At 38.5% G+C, this 20716-nt stretch overlaps 1 protein-coding gene across 3 annotated transcripts in view; it reads left to right on the top strand.

Moving 5' to 3' along the window:
- Nucleotides 1–20716, top strand: part of Alms1 (ALMS1 centrosome and basal body associated protein) — a 111378-nt gene that overhangs the window by 77625 nt on the left and 13037 nt on the right. For all 3 annotated transcript variants that reach the window (XR_004944468.1, XM_036180616.1, XM_036180615.1), the window contains 2 exons: nucleotides 2631–2780; nucleotides 8547–9700. Coding sequence is in view for 2 of the 3 variants with exons in the window: in XM_036180616.1 (XP_036036509.1) it covers nucleotides 2631–2780; nucleotides 8547–9700 (1304 nt within the window). In the remaining variant the exon portion in view is untranslated. The remainder of the gene's footprint in view (nucleotides 1–2630; nucleotides 2781–8546; nucleotides 9701–20716) is intronic.

Genomic DNA, 20716 nt, shown 5'->3' with positions numbered 1-20716 from the left:
GATGGCAGGGCCTGAAGAAAAGTTCCCTGTGGGTAGCTGAACTGCATTGTTTGGGCTCCAATTTCTTCTGTTTTCCTATGAAGACTGTTGCTTGAAAATAACAAGCAGCAATGTGCTCTCCAGTCTTTCTCTGCTGTGTACAGACCTTCATCCAGCTTGCTCATGTGAAGCAGCTGAGGGGTTCTAGCTTCAGTTTTGTTTGACTTTGGTATGGATAAAATTGACTTTTTAAAAATTCTTTAAGATATTTATGTAGAACTTTTGACTATGTAATATTACAAAGCAATCTTATTGTCAGAAATTGACTTACCAGGGCCTTTTTCTTTTTTTCAGTAATTTATTTCACTATCACAAGATACTCTCCGCATGATATATATATATATCTTGAGAAAAGGTTTTTTGTTTGTTTGTTTGTTTGTTTTATCCCCCGAGACAGGGTTTCTCTTTGTAGCTTTGCGCCTTTCCTGGAACTCGCTTTGTAGCCCAGGCTGGCCTCAAACTCACAGAGATCCGCCTGGCTCCACCTCCCGAGTGCTGGGTTTAAAGGAGTGCACCACCACTGCCCGGCGAGAAAAGGGTTTTGTTGTTATTGTTTTGTTACCATAATTTGGACAATTTTATATTTTGGGGACTGTCTAGAACTCTTTTCCTTGTATATATTCTTGTTTTTGTCTTTTCTTTATTATTTATAGAGTTAATCCTTCATCTGATAGAACTGTTACATTTCCCCCTAATTTATGTCAGTCATTCCATATGATTCATTTTGAATGTAAACTTTCTTCCTCTTATTCTTCCCTCCTTTCTTACTTTGCATGCAGTGTCCAAGTCATTATTATGAAGCTCTTACCATGTTTAAATTATGCTTGTAAGATCCTGTTTTACTAAATTTTTATAGCTGCTTTTCATTTTTTTATCCTTTATATTTTTAAAAATGAATAGCAGTGATACCAGTTGTTGAATTTATTAAATATGCTATACATTTTAACTGAGTTAAAGTAGTCTCTAACATAGATTATATAATATTTTTTTAAAGATAGTCTCCTACCTTTGTTGCACAAAAACTGTTTAATCTTTAGATACTCAACACATTTACTGTGGAAGTTATTTTACTTCAATAGGATTATGCTGAAATTGCCTGTAGTAGCATGCTTAATTTAGTATTAACTTTGGTTCTAAGAGATTAAAACCCAAAATGTAACGGGGTTTCAAGAGGACAAGAAAACATTTCCTATAAAATCCAGAGCTGGGGGGGGGGGGGGCAATGCTCTTGGTTCCTCTGTTGTTGCCTTTCTGGCCTTCTTTCTCCAGCTGTACTATCATCAGCTGGCATTCCACCCAGCAGGAAGAAAGGGAAAGAGAAAAGCTTGTTCTTCCTTAGGGGAGCTTCTTAGAAGTTGCATTCTCCTTCCATCCTAGAGGCCAGCCTAAGTCATGTGGTCACATCAAGTTGCATTGACAAGGAGGCTGAGCCTTTATTCTGGTAACCTGCTCAGCTATTGTAGAGGAAAAAGAAAATGTGTATTAGAGGACAGCTGATATTTATGCCACAGTTATGAACTAGAGATATTTTAGAGCGTAAAGTACTTTTCTTTTTACATGCTGTTTTTCCTAAGACTTTAAATTTATAGTCTTGGAAACACTCCAAAATTTGACCACTTTTTTACTGTTGCTACATGAATGTTCCTGAAACCATTTTGATTATGTTAGTCTCCTGATACACTTTAGTCCTCATTGTCCTTGGGAATAAAACCTAAGCTCCTTTAGTAGTCTTCTACAATGTTAGGACCAGCTCCAAAATAACTTGGCCTGCTCTAGTTTTCCTCTTATCAAATCTGTAGGTGTTTGGTGGCTTTCCTGTTCCAGTCTGGGTTATGTGGCTTCTTTGCTTCCAGTGACTTGATTTCCACTTCAGAATGTTTCCTATCTTCAGAGACCCAAGTCAATTGTCTGGAGTTCTCCTATGGTACTGATTGTTAGAATTACTTTTTTCTTTGTTTGGTTACTTAATACCTCTTCATCTGTCTCTCTCTTACGGTGATTCTTTTGTTTTGTTTTGTTTTTTTAGTTGAGGATCGAACCCAGGGCCTTGCGCTTGCTAGGCAGGCGCTCTACCACTGAGCTAAATCCCCAACCCCTGGTGATTCTTTTTAAAAAACAAAAAAACAAAACAAAAAAAAACCAAAAGGAACTTTTAAAATAGATAATACATTTTCAATTGATTTTATTTTATGTATATGGGTGTTTTGCCTGTATGTATGTGTGTGCGCCATTTGAATTCCTGGTGCCCATGGAGATCAGAAGAGTATGTCATATCCCCTTGAACAGGAGTTACATACAGATGATTGCAAGCCACCATGTGGTCTGGAATCTGAGCCCAGGTCCTCTGCAAGAGCAACAAGTACTTTTAACTGCTGAGCCATCTCTCCAGCATCTTATGGTGATTCTGTAGCTCTCTATGACATATTTGAATATATGTGATTTTTAACTCCAATTTACATTTTTCTAAACATTGTGGTGTAGATATTTATGTTTTGCAGTGTCAACAACGATGACTTTCATATATGAGATGATTAGAAGCTTTTTTGGATCAACTTCTTGTATGTATTAATGTGTTCATTTTGTTCTCTTAGGTTACAGTAGTACCACTGTACAAGATGGAAGAACTGAAAACCTGCCAGACACTAAATTTATTGAACAGAAAGAGGAGATCTGTGTTGAGAGGACCATCCCTCAGGAACGCTGCCCAGAGAAAGAAGGATCCTTAGAGATAGATATTGCAGGTAATGCAGTATATATCAGTGTGTGTGCCTGAGTGCTAGTGTTTCTGTTTACAGTCCATTGTGATGAAAATAAGATGCTTTTCTATTTTACTTATCAATATCATTTTAATATTGCTTTGTCAGTATGAATATATATATGGATTTGTAAAATAAATGTTAATTCTAGGGAAATATATATAGAAGCAGCATTACAAGGAAATACGTTCAGCCTTCCATACCCAATTCAACCAACTCCATGCAGAAAACATTTGAGAAAGAAGTTTTCTTCGTTGACCTAGTATAGTCTTTTTTTTTTCATCATTACTGTTCACAGACAGCACAGGATAATGACCATTGACATTAGCATTTACCTTGTTTCTGGTGTTAAAAGTAATCTAGTGACAATTTAAAGAATAGAAGTACTGATAGACATCCATGTACATAGATATATGCAAGCCTCTTCCTGTTTGTGTAAAGCACTTGGCATCTACAGATTTTGGTATCTTGAGAGGTCCAGGAACTAATTCCACCAGACATGAGAAATGATGATCTTAAAAGTACAGTATCATGTCTTAGTACTGAAACATGGAAACCTGAAGTTACTCTAGAGTACTAAGAAGGATAACATCAATATATAATAGTAAAAAGCCAAATTAAATGACTTTGTTTGTATTTGACCCTGATATTATGACAAGAGCATACAGAACACAAGCCATTACTGTTTAGCTGTCAATTTTTACCTGTTAGAAGATGAGTTTCCATCTAAGAAAAACGAGCAAGGATTCAGTCTACTAACTCAGTATGCTGAAAAGAGTGTCCAATAACTACTTACATTTAGAATATATAACATTTTTTTCCAAGGGTACAAGTCCTAGGAAAGGATAATAGTATAGAAAAACTGGATAACCACATTAGAAGAATGAAGTCAAATCATTACTTTACATAAAAATTTTTACATCAAAAAAGATTAGACACAAACCTGAACTCCTAAAACTAATAGAAGATGTAAGAGTAAAGCTTCAGGAAACTGTATTTTGGTAATCACTTCTTTAATATGACAAATGAAACTAGGTTAAACTAAAAAACTTGTACACCTGGAAGCAAGCAAGAATATAAATAGACTATCAGCAGAATTGGGAAAATCAAATCATCTGTCAAGAATTACACCTAGAATTTATAAGGAGCATGTGTACCTTGAAAACAAAAAAGCAAACCTGACTTAAAAATGGACAAGGAGTTAAACATATAGTTCTCCAAAGAAAATATAGATTTGACCCATGAGAATATGAAATGACACTCAACTAATTTAAGAGAAATGTAGCTCAAAACCACAAGGAACTAACAGCTCATGCTCATCAGAATGGGCACAATTAAAGTACGCTACCAACTGTTGGGAAGAATAAGGAAAAGTTGGAATTAATGCACTACCAGCAGGAATGTAAAATGGTATAGTTGTTCTGGAAAACAATGTTGTACTTCCTTAAAAATATTAAAGAATTACCAGTTGATATAGCAGTCCCACTTTGGTGCATATATTCAAAAGAATTCAGAGCAAGACCTCAAACTTCACAACTTGTTTATCAGTGTCCAACTGTCCATCAGGTAATGGATAAGGAAAAAGTGAATTATTGGTCAATGAAGAGTAGTTGTCTTAGTTTGGGTTTCTGTTGTTGTGAAGAGTCACCATGACCACAGTAACTCTTATGAAAGGGAAACATTTCACTGGGGCAGGCTTCTAGTTCAGAGGTTTAGTTTATTATCATTATGGTGGGAAGCATGGCAGCACACAGGCAGACATGTTGCTGGAGAGGTAGCTGAGAGTTCTACATCTTGATCTGCAGGCAGCAGAAGGAGACTGTGTTCCACACTGGGGATGGCTTGAGCATATGAGACCTCAAAGCCTGTCTCTACAGTGACATACTTCCTCCAACTAGGCCATATTTCCTAATAGTGCCACTCCCTATGGTCCAAGTATTCAAATACATTAGTCTATGGGGTGCTGTATATCTGTTCAAACCACCACTGTGGTATTTGCCTATAACCCAAGCACTCATGAAGCAGAAGCAGAAGGATTACAAATTATGGACTACTATGGTCTACATAGTGAATTCAAGGTCATTTTTTATGGAATACATAACTAGACCTGTCTCAAACAAAACATCAAAAAAGAAAATATGTTTAAAGATGGTTATTATGAAGCCTTCATGAGGAAATTATGTCACATGCTACAATATGGATGAACCTTATAAGGAATATACTAAGCAAAATAACCTAGTCACTAAGGCACAAATATTTTTTATTATACTAATATGAAATATCAAGTAGACAAAAATCATAGAAACAGAATGTAGAAAGTTGATTGCTAAGTGCTAGAGTTAGGAGGAGGGTAGACAGAGAATAGTGTTGTCCAAACAGACTTTGATTTTGTGATTTTCCTGTCTTAGCTTCCCTAGTACCTGGAATTATAGGCTCCTGGCTTATTTTGGTAATAATGTTCTTTGGAACACTGAAGTTTTCAATTTTGATAAATGTGGGTATTCATTTATCGTGACACTAGTTGTTAAAACAACTATTTCCTCATCATTTGGTCCTGATACTTTTACCAAAAATCAACTAACTATAGATAACATAATTTTATTTCAGGACTGTCAATAGTATCTGTTGATCTATGCTTTGATTCTATGATAATACCATCTGTCTTGATTACTGTTGACTTATGGTAAGGTTTGACCTAGTGATGTATTTTAAAACTTTGTTTTATTTTTCTGAATCATGTTTTCTCCTCTAGATTCCTTAAAATTACATATGAATTTTAGAATTATTTTTGTCAGTTTCTACAAAAAAAAAAAAACCCAAACTGGGATTCTGATAGAGATCGCACTGGATCTATAGAGTGTTACTGTTTGATATTTTCTTTTACTCTATGGATGAGGTGTTTTTCATTTATTTAAATATTTAATTTCATAGCAATACTTCATAGTGTTCAAAGTATGGGTTTTGTGATTCTTTTATTAGATTCTTTTCTAGTGTTTTATTTTTGTGCTATAATGACTAGAATTATATTTTCAAGAATTTGTATATAGGACTTTAATAATTTTGTAGTCATTTATAAGCCACCATATTTTTATAGGTAGCCCAATTTTCTTTCTTTCAATGGTGTATATGTTTGTATTTGTGTGTGTCTGTGTGTATACACATACATTACATAAAACTTATATGAAGTGTCTTTTATTTTTCTGTTTCATGAGGTGAGTATAGTCAGACTGGTAATTAGAACCACTTCTGTATTAGTTTCTTTTCTATTACTGTGATAAAACAACATGATCCAGGCAACTTACAGAAAGAAGGGTTTTTTTGGGCTTATGGTTCCAGAGGGATAGGAGCCCATCACTATCATGGAGAGGAAGTGTGGTAGCAGGCAGGTATGGCGACTGGAGCAAGTGTAGCTGAAGTTTTCTCCAGTCCTGCCTGGCCCACGGTCAGGACAAACCTCTCTCACCCACCATTCCCGCAGCTGCTCAGACCCAACCAAGTAAACACACAGAGACTTATATTGCTTACAAACTGTATGGCCATGGCAGGCTGCTTGTTATCTAGTTCTTCTATCTATCTTAAATTAACCCATTTCTATAAATGTATACTTTTCCACATGGCTTGTGGTTTACCAGTTTCTTTTTTTTTTTTAAAGGATCTTTTTTTTTTTTAAGATTTATTTATTTATTTATTATGTATATAGTGTTCTGTCTGCATATACACCTGCAGGTCAGAAGAGGGCACCAGATCTCATTATGGATGGTTGTGAGCCACCATGTGGTTGCTGGGAATTGAACTCATGACCTCTAGAAGAGCAGTCTGTGCTCTTAACCTCTGAGCCTTAATCTCTCCAGCCCCTGGCTTACCAGTATCTTACATGTTGGTACTCATGGCAGCTCCTGGCAGTGGCTCCTGACTCAGCCTTCCACCCTCCAGAATTCTTCTCTCTCCTTGTCCCTCTTATACTTCCTGCCTGGCTACTGGCCAATCAGTGTTTCATTTATTAACCAATCAGAGCAACACATTTAACATACAGAATATCCCACAGCAAGCAAGCTAAGAGCTTATGTCTTAAAACTGCAAGCATGAAGCATAGAGAGTGAATTGGGAATGATGTAAGTCTTTGAAACCTCAAAGCCTGCCCTCAGGGATATACTTCATCGAGCAAGGCCACAACTAAGCCTTCCCAAACAGTGCCACCACCTGAAGACCAAGTATTCAAATACCTGAGTCTCCAGGGGACATTGTCATTCAGACCACTACAACATGTAGGCACAGCTATATTTGCTGTATATCCTTTGTTACATATTTGTGCTAGAATTGGTTTTTATTTCATTTTCAGTTTACTTACTGTAAGTATATAAAATTCAAATTGTAAACACATATTTTTATCTTGAAACCTACCTAAGTTTTTATATTAGTTCTAATTTTTTTAAATGAATTTCTTAGTAAAGGCTAGAATAGAATTCAGTTAACAACATTTAAAAGTTAAGGTGACTGTACATCTAACTGATATATTTGATACATAGATGTAAATCTGGGATTGAGAGAAATCATAGCTTGTAATATAAATCTATGAATATATATTGACACTGCAACAATACAAAAAACCATGAGAAGAAGTGTGATCATCTTGAAAGGGACTTTTGGGTGTGAGCATACTATCTAGATAGAATTGGCTCTTTGGGAGACCATTGGTCACATCAGAGCTGTTATAATCCAGTGGGGTCGCTAAACTCAGGAGCAATTTGAAGAGAGAATTGGTTTGGGAATGAGTTAGAGACCAGTACATGTTTGCTACTTTAGCAGCTTGGCTGTGAAAAGGAACAAAGGAATGAGCCAGCACAAGAGTTTCTGAGTGCTGCTGCCATGATTTGAATGGGCCAGCAATCAGGGATGAAGTTCTAATGTGCAGCTCAGAGGAACACATTCTAGTAAACTGTAAGATGTGATTGCCTTCAATAATGCCTGTTTTGATGTGGAGTGATTGCCCAAACATGAGGCTTGAAAACAAGTTCTTTTCACTTCACCCACTTAATGCTGATGGTGAAATCTCAGGGGTTTTAGCTGGAGATATCCATCTAAGTCTTACTAGCAGAGTGAACTTCTTTAAAGAAAGAACACATACAAAAAGTTGCCTATCTAGAACAGGTCATGAATATATAAGGGAACTAATGGTAGTGTGGAGAACTAAAGGGCTGTCCTTGAGGTCACATAGCTTTGTCACATAATGGAAGAGTTCAATCCAGATTCGTTTTGTTGTTGTTTTTGAGACAAGGTAGCCTTCCTTGACTGGCCTAGAACTCACTGTGTAGACCAGGCTGGCCTTTGAACTCTCAGAGGCCCAAAGGCTTCTGTACTTTAGCGCTTGGACACTTGTTTTTAGTTTTTGAGACAGGGTACCATATAATTAGACCAGGCTGCCCTTGAACTGGTTGTGTTGCAGAGGATGACCTGGAACACCTGATCTTCCTGTCTCTATTTTTTGAGTGCTAGGACTATAAATGAAGTTTATAGCATTTTGGGAATTGAACCAAGGGCTTTGTGCATGCTAGGCAAGCATTCTTTCATCTGACATCCAGCCCCAGCTCTGTCACATAATGGCAGAGTTAACCCAGAATCCATATATTTTGATTCATGTCAGTCTGGTTGCTAAGCACATGTTCTGTGTCTAAAGAGAAAGCAGTATTTATAAAGGGAATACAAATATTTCCAAATTCTTTCAAAACCTTTTTTTCTTTTTGTTCTTTTCAGAGTCTGAATGTCATTCAGCATTTGAAAACACCACTCACTCCGTCTTCAGATCAGCCAAGTTTTACTTCCATCATCCAGTGCACCTGCCCCATGAGCAGGATCTCTGCCATGAGTCTTTGGGAAGGGGTGTTTTCATGCAGCACTCTTGGAAGGATTTCTTTCACCATCATTCAGAGCACAGCTGCCTTCCTCCTCCTGGCCCAAGTGCAGACAAGACCACGATGGATTATACTAGAATTAAAAGTCTCAGCATCAATTTGAATTTGGGAGACAATGAGAAGATGCATACTATCAAGAATCAGGTCAGAGACCCAAAAAGCAAAAGACAGACGAATGACCATAAAAAGGATCAGAAGGTCGCCCCAGAGTTAACAACAACACAGTGCACCGTGAGCTTGAATGAGCTCTGGAATAAGTACCAGGAGCGACAGAAGCAGCAGAAACCTCCTGGCGTCTGTGATAAGAATGAACTCTCTTTGGTGGAACGACTTGATCGCTTGGCTAAACTGCTTCAGAATCCCATCACACTTTCACTCCAGGCCTCAGAAAGTACACAGGACGAAAGCAGAGGGGGACGAGGAGTGAGGGGGCGGACTGGGAGGAGGCGGCAGCAGCAGCAGCAGCAGCAAGGCAAGCTGCAGAGGAAGTGGCCTAAGAGCCTAGAGAAAGGTCAGAGTCCTGGTGACTTTAGGAAGAGCAGAGTGCTTTCTCACCACGGTGGGAAGTCCAACCAGATTAAGATTGAGCAGGTTAAGTTAGACAAATACATCTTGAGAAAACAACCAGGTTTTAATTGTATCAGCAATACCTCCTCGGATTCTAGACCCTCAGAGGAAAGTGAGCTCCTCACAGATAGTCCCAACATTTTTTCCAGCACGACTTCTCCTGTGGACTCAGATGTATTGACCCAAACTGACAGGGATGTGACTTTAAATGAAAGGAGTAGCTCCATATCCACCATTGACACAGCCCGACTGGTCCAAGCTTTTGGCCATGAGAGACTGTATTTGTCACCCAGGCGAATTAAATTATACAACAGTGTCACTAATCAACAGAGGAGATATCTGGAGAAGTGGGCCAATCACAGCAAGAAGGCACTGAACACAGGCTATCCCCAAATGACTTCTGAGCACACCAGGAGGAGGCACATCCAGGTACACGGCTACAAATTCAACTGGCATTGTGACTGCCTTTTTTGTGGACTTTTTAGTTAATCTCTTCATACAGGTGGAGAAAAAAGCCATTTACCCTTTCTTCCTCACTATAATAACGTTTCTGCCCAGCTGAAAAGAGTGAGAAGTGTAGCACAGCACTATTGTTTGTTGTCATTTCTTTCCACCAACACACACTTGCCAATCACCCTTTGGATGCAGACCTTTGCACTAGACAGTTTTCAGAATCTGTGAAGTAAAAGGAAGACCCTGACCAAGGGAGCTTCGAGCTTAGCATGGCTCTGTTTGGCCTGGGGAAGGGGGTTTTGTTTTTTATTCTTTCCTCCTGTCTTCTGAGAACTATTTGAATTGCCTTTAAACACATACACATATAATACGACATTGTTTTTAAGTAAATGAAACATTAGGATCATGCAAAAATTGAAATTGGGGTAAGCCACACCATGATTTAAAAGAAATAAGATGGAAAGACAAGTTAAAGCCAGGGGGCGATAAGTACACCTGGTGGATGTGTTTGCCAGAAATAAGCTACAAGTTTGGTGTTACATGCTCTGGAAGACAAGTTGTAATCACTCCACATTGTATTATGAAAGCAAGTCAGAATTTCAAAATCATTAGTTATTTCAGTTACAAATACCTAAGTGAAGTTTCCTCATCTGTCTTCATAAGAAGACATTACAAGGTAACAGACTTCCAAATCCCTCATGGTAGATGCCACAGCCACTAGGCTGTGAGGTTGCCTTACTTCAATAAGAGTTGGTTAAAAACAGAAAGATACAAGAATAAAATTAGAACCGTATACATGATGGTGCACACTTGCTATCTCAGCAATCAGGATGCTGAAGCAAGGGGGATCATGAGTTTGAGGCCAGCCTTAGCTACTTAGTGTAAACCTCTCTCAAAAAGCAAAATCAAATCTAGAGAAGAGCTCTCTGGAGAGATGCTCTGTCCATTGGAATAGGGAAAATAGAATTTATATTTATTTAACTCGAGCTTTCAAATTTTCTATTTTTGTATATTTTATAATTATATGGCTAGTGAAATAATTTACAAATAAATGCAATTTGTGCTCAAAAATATTTTGTCGGTAGGATTTCATGGACACTGCTGGCCTATAGGGAAAGGAGATAGGAGATGCTCGGTTTACCGTAAGCAGTATTTCTTATGTTTGAGCTTTGGGTGGATATGAAATGACACTGATCACAAACATTAATTTTTTTTTTTTTAAAGTCATAAACAAGACTGGAAATAACACTGGGAAGAGGGGAAAGGATTCAGGTTGAAGGTTAATGTGTGACCACGTAATACTAAGTTTACACTTTTGAGCTGAACATCATGGTCTATATCTGTAATTGAAGTACTCAGGAAGCTGAGACAGGAAGATTGCTGTGAGTTTGAGGCCATCCTGAGATACTTAGTAAGACCCTATCTCAAGAATCTAGAAAGTTTACTCCCCCCCCCCACTTACATAATTAAATGACATTTGGGTCTTATAATAATCATCCATACCCTGCCCTTTTCACCAGCCCTTGGCAGCCAGTCTTCTGCTTCTGTCTCTGGGGACTTGTCTGTTCTGGTCATTTCATATAAACACAACTATATAGTATGTGATTGTCAGGCTCTCTCCTGCCCCCAGTCCTTTTGAGCCAAGTGCTCTATCACCAAGCTGTAGTTCCAGCCCCATGTCAGACTTACATATTTTTCCAAGACTCATCTATGTTAAAGCACAAACAGTACTTCAGATTTTCATGTTTGATACTATTCTGATGTATGTGTCTGCAACATACTAGGTTATCTATTTATACATCCAGCGATAGACAGTTGGATACTTTCAACTCTTCAGCTGTTGTGAATAGGGCTGATCCTGGATCCCTATATGCAGTTCCTTGTGGTCCATCTAAGAGTGGAAATGCCAAATCATATAGCGATTGTCTCTTACTAAGGAACTGCCCAGCGGGTAAGACCACACCGGTTGTCCTTTCTGCTTCTGCCGAAAGTCATGTGAGTGCCCCTACAGGCCGCCGCCTCTGTGACTGCATGATTTTACACTCCCACCAGTACTGTACAAGGGTTTCCATTCCAACACCTCCTTGCCAGGATTTATTTTCTGTTTTTTAATTTTATCTACTAGCTGTGCTATTGAATAGGAAGTGGTTTCTCACTGTGAATTTGATTTACATTTCTGTAGTGATTAACCATGTTGAACTTGTAGTATATGCATTTTAACCATTTGTCTATCTTCTTTAGCCTTTTTTTTTTTTTTTTTTTTAAGTCTTTTGACCTTTAGAAACTTAGCTACTTGGCTTTTTGTACTGGAGTTGTTAGCCTTTTCTTTATCTTCAGTATAGTATCTCCTTACTAAATGCATATTCTGAAAATATATTTTGCCATTCTGTAAGTGGCCTCTCACACAGTCACTTTGTTGATGGTATCTTGTGACATAAAGCAGTTTTAATAGTGCAGCGTATACTTTTTGTTACTTGTGTTTTGGGAGTCATATCCAAGGAATTGTTGCCAAGTCTGATGTCATAAGGTTTTTGTCTTTTTAGTCTAGCTTTAATATTTAGAAATCCTGTTTTGAGTTAATCTTTATATATGGTGTTCAGAAAGGATCTAGCTTCATCTTTTGGCATGCTGTGTCTAGTTCTGGCAAGATCGTTTGTTAGGCTATTTTTTCCCATTTGTTCCTTGGCACTGTCGTCAGAAATCATGTGACTGCGCGCGTGTCTGTCCACATTTGGATACTGTATTCTGTTCCATTGGTTTGTTTTCCTTGTGCCAGTACCAGTTTGAATTCAGTATGTCGCCATCAAAGTTTTGAAGAAAGAACTGTCCTGTTGTCGAGATTGATTTGACCACTCAGAGTCACTTAATAGCCTATACTTGTAAATATTTTATTCTTTTTGATGCTGTTGTAAGTGTATTTTAATTTCATTTTTGGATTATTTATTGATATATAGATAGATACATCGCTAATTTTTACATGTTGATCTTGTACCTTAGTGGCATTGCTAAGTTGATTTGTTACCGCTTTCCTTTCTTTTTTCTTTTCTTCCCTTTTCCTTCCCTCCTTCCCTCCTTCCTCTCTCTCTCTCTCTCTCTCTCTCTCTCTCTCCTCCCTCTCTCCCTCCCTCCCTCCCTCTCCCTCTCCCTCTCCCTCTCTCTCTCTCTCTCTTTCTTTCTTTTTTTTTTTTTTTCTGAGACAGGGATTTTCTGTATAGCCCTGCCTGTTCTGGAACTCACTCTGTAGACTTGGCTGGTCTTGAACTCACAGAGATCTGCCTGACTCTGCCTCCTGAGTGCTGGGATTATTTAATTCTTAATTTTCTTGTAGAACATGTAGAATTTCCTCTCATCTGCAAATAGAGACAGTCTTTCTTCTTTTCAATTTGGATGGTTTTAATTTTTCTAATTGATTTACCGAGAACTTCTAGTAGAGTGTTGAATGGTAAAAGCAGGTACTCTTGTTTATGTTCGCAGGAGAAATACTTTTAATCTTTCACAATTGAGAATGTGTTAACTGTGTACTTTTCTCTTGTGATTTGTTATATTGAGGAAGTTCCCCTTTCCTCGCCTGTATTTTATTTTTATTATAAAATGGTTTTGGTTTTGGTCAAATTTGGCAGCTGTTGAAATGACTGTCACTACCGTCCCACTTCCTGTTAGTATGGTATACATTAATTGAGAATCACATGCTGAACCGAATTTCCATTCCTGGTGTAATTCCCATTTTGCTATGTTATGCAATCCTTTTCTTGTGCCATGGGATTCAGTTTACTAGACTTTTGAAGAAGGCGTTTGCAACTGTATTCATATGGCCTGTAGTTTTCTTGTGATGTCTTTGCTGTCTTTGTTGTCAGGATAATACCAGCCTCCTGGACTGAGTTTGTCATCCTGCTGTGTTTTGATGATGAGTGATAGGATTGAGCTGTGGTTAATATTAATTCTTTGTGTTTGAAAGAACTTACCAGTGAGTGCTATAGCCATAGGTCATGTGTTTTTCTTTGATTTCTATTTCTTGAGTCAGTTTTTGTATTTTGTGTTTTCTAGTAGATATTACTTATTTTTTAAAAGATTTATTTATCTTATTTTATATGGCTTTGAACTCAAAACTGCCTGCTTGTTTCCTGATTATAGACATGTGCCACTGCACTATGTATTTATTGTTGTTGTTGGGTGGTTGTTGTTGTTGTTTTAATCATACAGAAAAGTCAAAAGTTTTAAACTGGAAGTAGAGTAATGCTGACTGTAATAATTATCAACTTTAGGAGTGTTTCTTTAGTCAAGTTGTGTGAGTCCTCTACAAAGCCTGAGTGCAAATCTTTAAAAGGGTATATGATTTGAAAACATGTTCTTCCCCCATTTTTCTTTTTTGGTTTGGTTATTATTATTTTTTTTTTTTTTGCTGGTTTCTTTTTTTATTAAGAACTTTTTTCATTTATTTCACCAATCAAAGATCCCTCTCTTCCCTCCTCCTGTGCCCCCCCCCCGCCTCCTCCTCCCAAGCCACCCCTTCTTTCCCCCACAAGAAGACTGCACAAAGTGTCCCATCATAGGTAGTGGGCTCCAAAAAACCCTCTTATGCACCAGGGAGGTATTCTGATCCTGTCGCCAGGGGCCCCCCAAGCAGATCAAGCTACACAACTGTCTCCCCATGCAGAAAACCTAGTCCAGTCCCATGCAGGCTCCACAGCCATTATCCAACTTTCCTGAGTTCCCACTAGTTTGGTCTGGTCATCCCTGCAGGTTTCCCCATCATGATGCTGATGCACTTGCTTATGGAATCCCTCTTCTCTCTCCGACTGGACTCCTGGAGCTCTGCCTGGGGTTTAACTGTGGCTTTTTTTTTTTTTTAATTGAACAGTGTCTCTCTATGTAGCCCTGGCTGCTCTGAACTCGCTGTGTGGACCAGTTTAGTTGGCCTGGAACGCAAAGATCCTCCTGTCTCTACCTACCAAGTACTAAGGTTAAAAATGAGTGCCACCACTCTGCGCTTGTTCTTCCGGTTTGCGAAGCTCTGCAGGCTATTGATTTCACTTGCAGTGCGAGGCACTCTAAGCTTAGCAAAATCCTGTTCAAGTACTTCATCTCTTATGCACCTTAATGTCACATCTGAAATGCCTCAACCCAAAGTCACATGAAAAAATACCCCTTGCTTTTCTCCTAGTGGCTCTATAATTTTAGCTTTAGTTTATGTCAGTTTCAGCTACTTTTTAAAGGTTGTATGGGGCAGCCTTATTTCTTTGCATGTTGCTATCCAGCTGCCCTAGCACCATCTGCTGCAGCCTACTTTTCCTCCACTAAGTATTTTGGACACCTTTGCTGGATATATTTTCTAATAAGAAACCGTAAAATGTGTGCGTGTGTGTGTGTGTGTGTGTGTGTGTGTGTGTGTGTGTCAGGGGTATTGTTTGTCTTTATTTTATGTGTGTGAGTGTTTTGTCTGCATGTATGTAGGTATGTGCACCTCATGGGGTGCCCATGAAAGTCAGAAGAGGGCATCAGATCTCCTGGAACTAGAGTTACACATGGTTTTGAGCCACTATACAGGTGCTGGGAAACAATCCCTGGTTTTCTGCAAGGAACAAAACCCCCTAAACCACTAGGCCACCTCTCCAGCTCCCTGTCCCCACCCAAAACTTGTTTTTGTGTGACATTAATAGGTGTGCAGAGAATTCAGATTTCCAAATCTCATTAATTTTTATTTTCTGCCTGAATGATCATCTGACCCTCGAGTTTTGTCCTAGTGAATCTTCTCAGAAGTGTGGCGACAGAGAAGTAGGAGGGAGATACTGTGCAGTTCCTACACCATTTTCACCTCCTCTTCCTCCTCCTCATCGTCGTCATCGTCTTTTTTTATATACATAGTTTTACTGTGTAACCCAAAGCTTGTCCCAAGCTTGTAATCTTTCAGCCTAAGTCTCCCAGATTGTAGCATTTCAGTATAACACTATCATGCCTGACCAAAAAAAAAAAAAAAAAAAAAAGTTAGTGCTAATAATTGGTTGAATTAAATGTGTTCTCATTCATGGCCTCCCTTTAAAGAAATTTCCCTGTAACCATTCTTATTTCAATCATGTGACTGGCCTTTAAAAAATGTATTTTGGATCACATGGGTTCTTAAAAATTATTGTGTTGCTTGTGGTGGCACATGCCTTTAATCCCAGGGCTCAGCAGACAGAGGCAGATGGATCTCAGAGTTTGAGGCCAGTCTGATCTATAGAGCAAGTTCCAGGACAGCCACGGCTAAACAGTGAAAACCTGTCTCGAAAAAACAAGAAAAAAAACAAAAACGTGTGTGTGTGTGTGTGTGTGTGTGTGTGTGTGTGTGTACACGCATTTCAGTATAAAAAGCATACCACTGTTTCTTCTTCCCCTTCTTTCTCTTCCTCTTCTCCCTCCTCCCCCTCCTCTTCCTTCTCCTCCTCCCTTCTTCCTTTTGTGCTCATAGGTTCAGAATCCATTGACATCTAATCATTACAAGTATATCTAACCCAGGTGTCTAATCACTGCATAAAACTCTATGGAGACTCTGCACATTTACATGTGCTCTGCTGGACACTCAGCCCAGATGTCCAGCACACAAAACAAGCAGTGCAGATCTTTGTCTCTCTGTGACAGTCTTTTGCATATATACTGGAAGTGGGATTCTTGTCAGGCTACACGAATACTTAATTTCATGCAAAAGTACAAAATTTCTTTTTTAATCTTTATTCCTGCCTGAATTGTATAAAAATTTCCATTTCTACTTTTCAGCTGGTAATATCAAATCTTCATTTGAAAATAAGAAATACAGATTTCTATACCATGTAAAGATAACGTTTTGTTGTTGTTTTGTTTCATGTGATCTTTTTGGTTTTTCTTGTTTTGTGTCTGAGTGAATGCTACTTGTCTTTGTTTGCCATACTCTCAAACTGTGGATATGGCACAGTAGCACAGCTTTCCTTGTCAAAAGAAAAGCTTTAAAGAGATTTATTTTCAGCTCTAACACATTGACTTGCCCACCCACAGTTCTAATACAGAATATGACCAGTGGAGTGGATGCTCTAACACACTTCTTTGAGACTCACATACACATGAAGAAAGGATGGGAGACTGTGGCACAGTATTAACAAGTTTGTTTTAAGATATCTCTGTAAAACTTTATTCTCAAAACACAGCACCCATTGTTAATTACAAACATCAATGGAATATTTACAAAAAATAACTGTACATTAGGCAAAATGTTGACAAATCTCAAAGTAGTTTTATAAATAAGCTGGTATTCTGTAACCACAACACAGTAAAACTGAGCAGAACAAGTATTTTAAAATTAAATACATGAGAGTGAAATAAGTCTTTTCAAGGTCGTAACAGTATGTCAAAACTTGGGGGTTGTGGCTAAATCTGTGGTGAGAAGGGCTTGTCCGCCATAGGAATCCATTTCCAGGACTGATCAGTACAGTTGAGCAGATCCGTTAAAAGAACAGTAGTTCCCTCTCTGGTTGTTCTTGCCACAGAAGGAAAGAAGATCATATCTAGTGATATGGAGACACAGGCACAGACAAAGGGGATGTTTCTTAGATTTACATGAGTGGGTTTGCCTTCATGGATATGTGTGCATCACATGGGGATAAAGGCGATATTTTTAAAGGTTGGTTTGCAGTTCTTTAGGCAGATATATTTTAGAATCTAAATAGATGATGATTGAGGAAAGCGTAAACTGACCAAAAAGTTACAAAACCTACCTAGTAGCTAATCAAAATTGAATTGCTGTAATCTATAGCCCACTACCTCCTGCCCCTGAATGTAACCCTCTGGGGTGTGTGCTTTGTTATCCCCAGGCCCAATTTAGGGACTCACCTTTTTAACATCTGCTAATACTCTGAAATGTGTTGAAAAATATTTAGTTTAAGATTTGCTACTTATATTTTTATTTTGTCTTTTATAATCTTTTTCATTATTCTCTGAAGACATTTTTGTTGATTCTTACATATTAGTTGGACTGCCATTATGTTGTTATACACATTGTTTCTCTATTCATCCTATTAGCCCCAACCTCAAGATTATAAACACAAACTTTCTACTAAAAAAAACATGTTGGGGTAGGGAAGCAGTACATTTAAACTGCTAATGTACATACAATTTATTTTGTGTATACGCATTTCTAAATAGTCAATTATCAGTAAATACCTTTTAATAAGAAAGTAATGTAAAGTTACTAAGACAATTTGGTATCCTTTTAGTAAGCTGGACTCTTAATCATTAAGACTCATGAATTGAGTAGCATGGTTCTTTTAACAGTTGAAATATGGGGGACCTGGTCAAAATGGAATAATCTGAAGTGGAAATTAATTCTGGCTCAAGTATGAAGTTTTATTCACTAATTCTAAAATTGGATCAGAGCCTCCAAGTAAACCTAACAGCTCAGGTGCAGCTGGCCGCCTGAGTCAAATAGATGTACAGTCACCCCGTGAGTGATCTGATCCCTCTGGATGTTTAGAGCCAGCTGTTAAGGTGTTTAAGGGAGTACAAAGAAGAAAAGCCACTTTCAGACCATAATGTTCCCAACTTGATAGAAAACCTTTGAATTGCTACTATCCTGCTCTGCCACTCTGCAAGGTTTTCGTGACCATGAGCCAACGTCCTGCTTTCCCCACATATTGATGGTGGAGTTAAGTCCTTGGTTACCTTTCTCTGGTGTTCCTCAGTCCTGCTGTATCTGGGAACTTTCCTGACCTTGACCATAATGACCTCATAGTGTGTTAACAGCCTTGGTGGCTACAGCTTGAATGTTGGTGTCACTCACAGCTGTTTTCCTATTTCTCAGTCTTCCCTCATATGGATGGGTACCAGGAAAAAAGCAAAAACAAAAACAACAACAAAACCCCAAAACCTATTCAGATACAATGGCCTTTTAGCCTTCTGGGGGAAGGTTTTATACACATATTTTGTTTGTTTTTGAAATAGGGTCTCTCTACATAGTCCCAGCTCTTTGGAACTCACAATGTAGACTAGGCTGGACTCAAATTCACAGAGATCTGCCTGCCTCTGCCTCCCATTAAAGGTGTGTGCAACTATGCCCAGCAATTTTTTATAATGGGTATCATTTACTCCCTAAGTCTCCTTTGTAACTTTTGTCTCTAGGAATTACATGTCAAAAGGTTATTTTTTTGTACAGACACATAATTATGTTACCCCTTAGTGGGCCAGCATATTTTATTATTAGATTATAGTTATCTGGACATCAGCTGTAGTTGATCTGGACATTTCTAAAAGCCTTTTGACAAGAAGCATGTTTTGGTGCCATAGAGCCCCTTTGGTTTTGACTGACTTACTAGAGTGTATTTCTGGCCTAAACTTAGGTACTTTTAATTACCATCGATCCATTCCTTATAAGGAAAAACCGCTCCCCTCAGTTGCCTAGCTGACTGAAGGCCATTGAAATTAAGCTAACAAATATGATTTCCAAAGCTCAATTTTTATTATATTCAGAGTAATTTCTCTATTTTGGACAGGGTCTCATGTAGCCCAGGCTGGCCTTTAACTTGATGTGTACCCAAAGGTGACTTTGGTTACCTGATTCTCCTGCCTCTGCCTCCCAAGTGCTGGAATACAGTTATACACCATCACACTTGCCAGCTAGGTTTTCTACCGACTGGTATGATTAATGAAAAAAATTAGAAGTAATTTTAGACTTTTTAAAAGTTTAAATAAGCTAGGACATAGTGGCAAATGCCTGTACTCCCAGAATTTGGGAGGCTGAGGCAGGTAGATCAGAAATGCCTACAAAGGCCAGACTGTGTGCTACATGAGATCCTGTCTCCATAAATACAATATTTAATTTGAAGGCTGCTTTTCTGATGTCTAATCAATAAATGTGGGAATGGATTTTATCAAGTACTTTATAACTTAAAAGGTACTATAAGCATCCAGAAACCTCCCTGAAATGGTAGCATTTTCCCTGTCCATGTGTAGAACCGGGCACTAACAGGTGAGTTTGTTCTCATAGTAAACACTAGAGAGAGCAGCCAGCTAGCATGTGTTCTTCCAAGATGATACACAAAAGAAAGTGTACACCATGGTAACTGATGCCATTTAACTTGGAAACACTTAAATCTTTACTGGGAGCGGGGCGGTGGTGGCGCATGCCTTTAATCCCAGCACTTGGGAGGCAGAGCCAGGTGGATCTCTGTGAGTTCGAGGCCAGCCTGGGCTACCAAGTGAGTTCCAGGTAAAGGTGCAAAGCTACACAGAGTAACCCTGTCTCAAAAAACAAACAAACAAACAAACAAACAAATAAACAAAACAAAATCTTTATTGGAAGCCCCGTGTTGGAAAACAGAATGAGGCAATCCACACTCATCTGGAGGTTGATAAAGTGCCGGCATCCTTCTGTGGACTAAGTCACCTGGTCTATTGCTTGCAGGAAGCATCTGTCAATCTTTAACAATGTATCCCATGGTGGATCCCCAAAACCAGTTGGGCACAAAGTGCAAGTCTTTTCATGGTGACTTTGGAATCTGGGTAGAACTCAGTATTTCCTACACCATTGCTTGACTGGCCATATGCCTATGCCTTGGGCTTTACTCTAGGGTGTGGGGCTGCATTTCACCTAATGTTTTCACATTATGCCATAGCACGTTTATTACTTTTATGGCCAAATACTCCACTGAATTGAATGCCACATTTTGTTTTGTCATTCAGTTCATGGATATTTTCTACTTTTTGCCTATTTTCAACAAAGCTGGGTGAGCATGTATACATTTTTATGTGTTGGCCTATTTTCCCTTTTCTTGGGAATATACCTAGGGGAGGAATTGTTTGATCCTAAGCAACTCTCTTAACATCCAGTGAAATGCTAGACTTTGAAAAATGCCTTTAGCATTTCACATCCCCATAGGTAGTGTGAACATTTCAGTTTCTCAGCATCCCAGTTAGTATTTGTTTTGTCTCCTTTGGTCTTTGCCATCATTTTGTTGGGAGGAGTTTATTTTTAGACTATAGTTTTGAATGTTT

This window comes from Onychomys torridus, chromosome 3 (genome assembly GCF_903995425.1).
Source record: "Onychomys torridus chromosome 3, mOncTor1.1, whole genome shotgun sequence".
Lineage (NCBI taxonomy): Eukaryota > Metazoa > Chordata > Mammalia > Rodentia > Cricetidae > Onychomys > Onychomys torridus.
The sequence above is the reverse complement of the archived record's forward strand: the minus strand, read 5'-3'. Positions and strand labels throughout refer to the sequence as shown.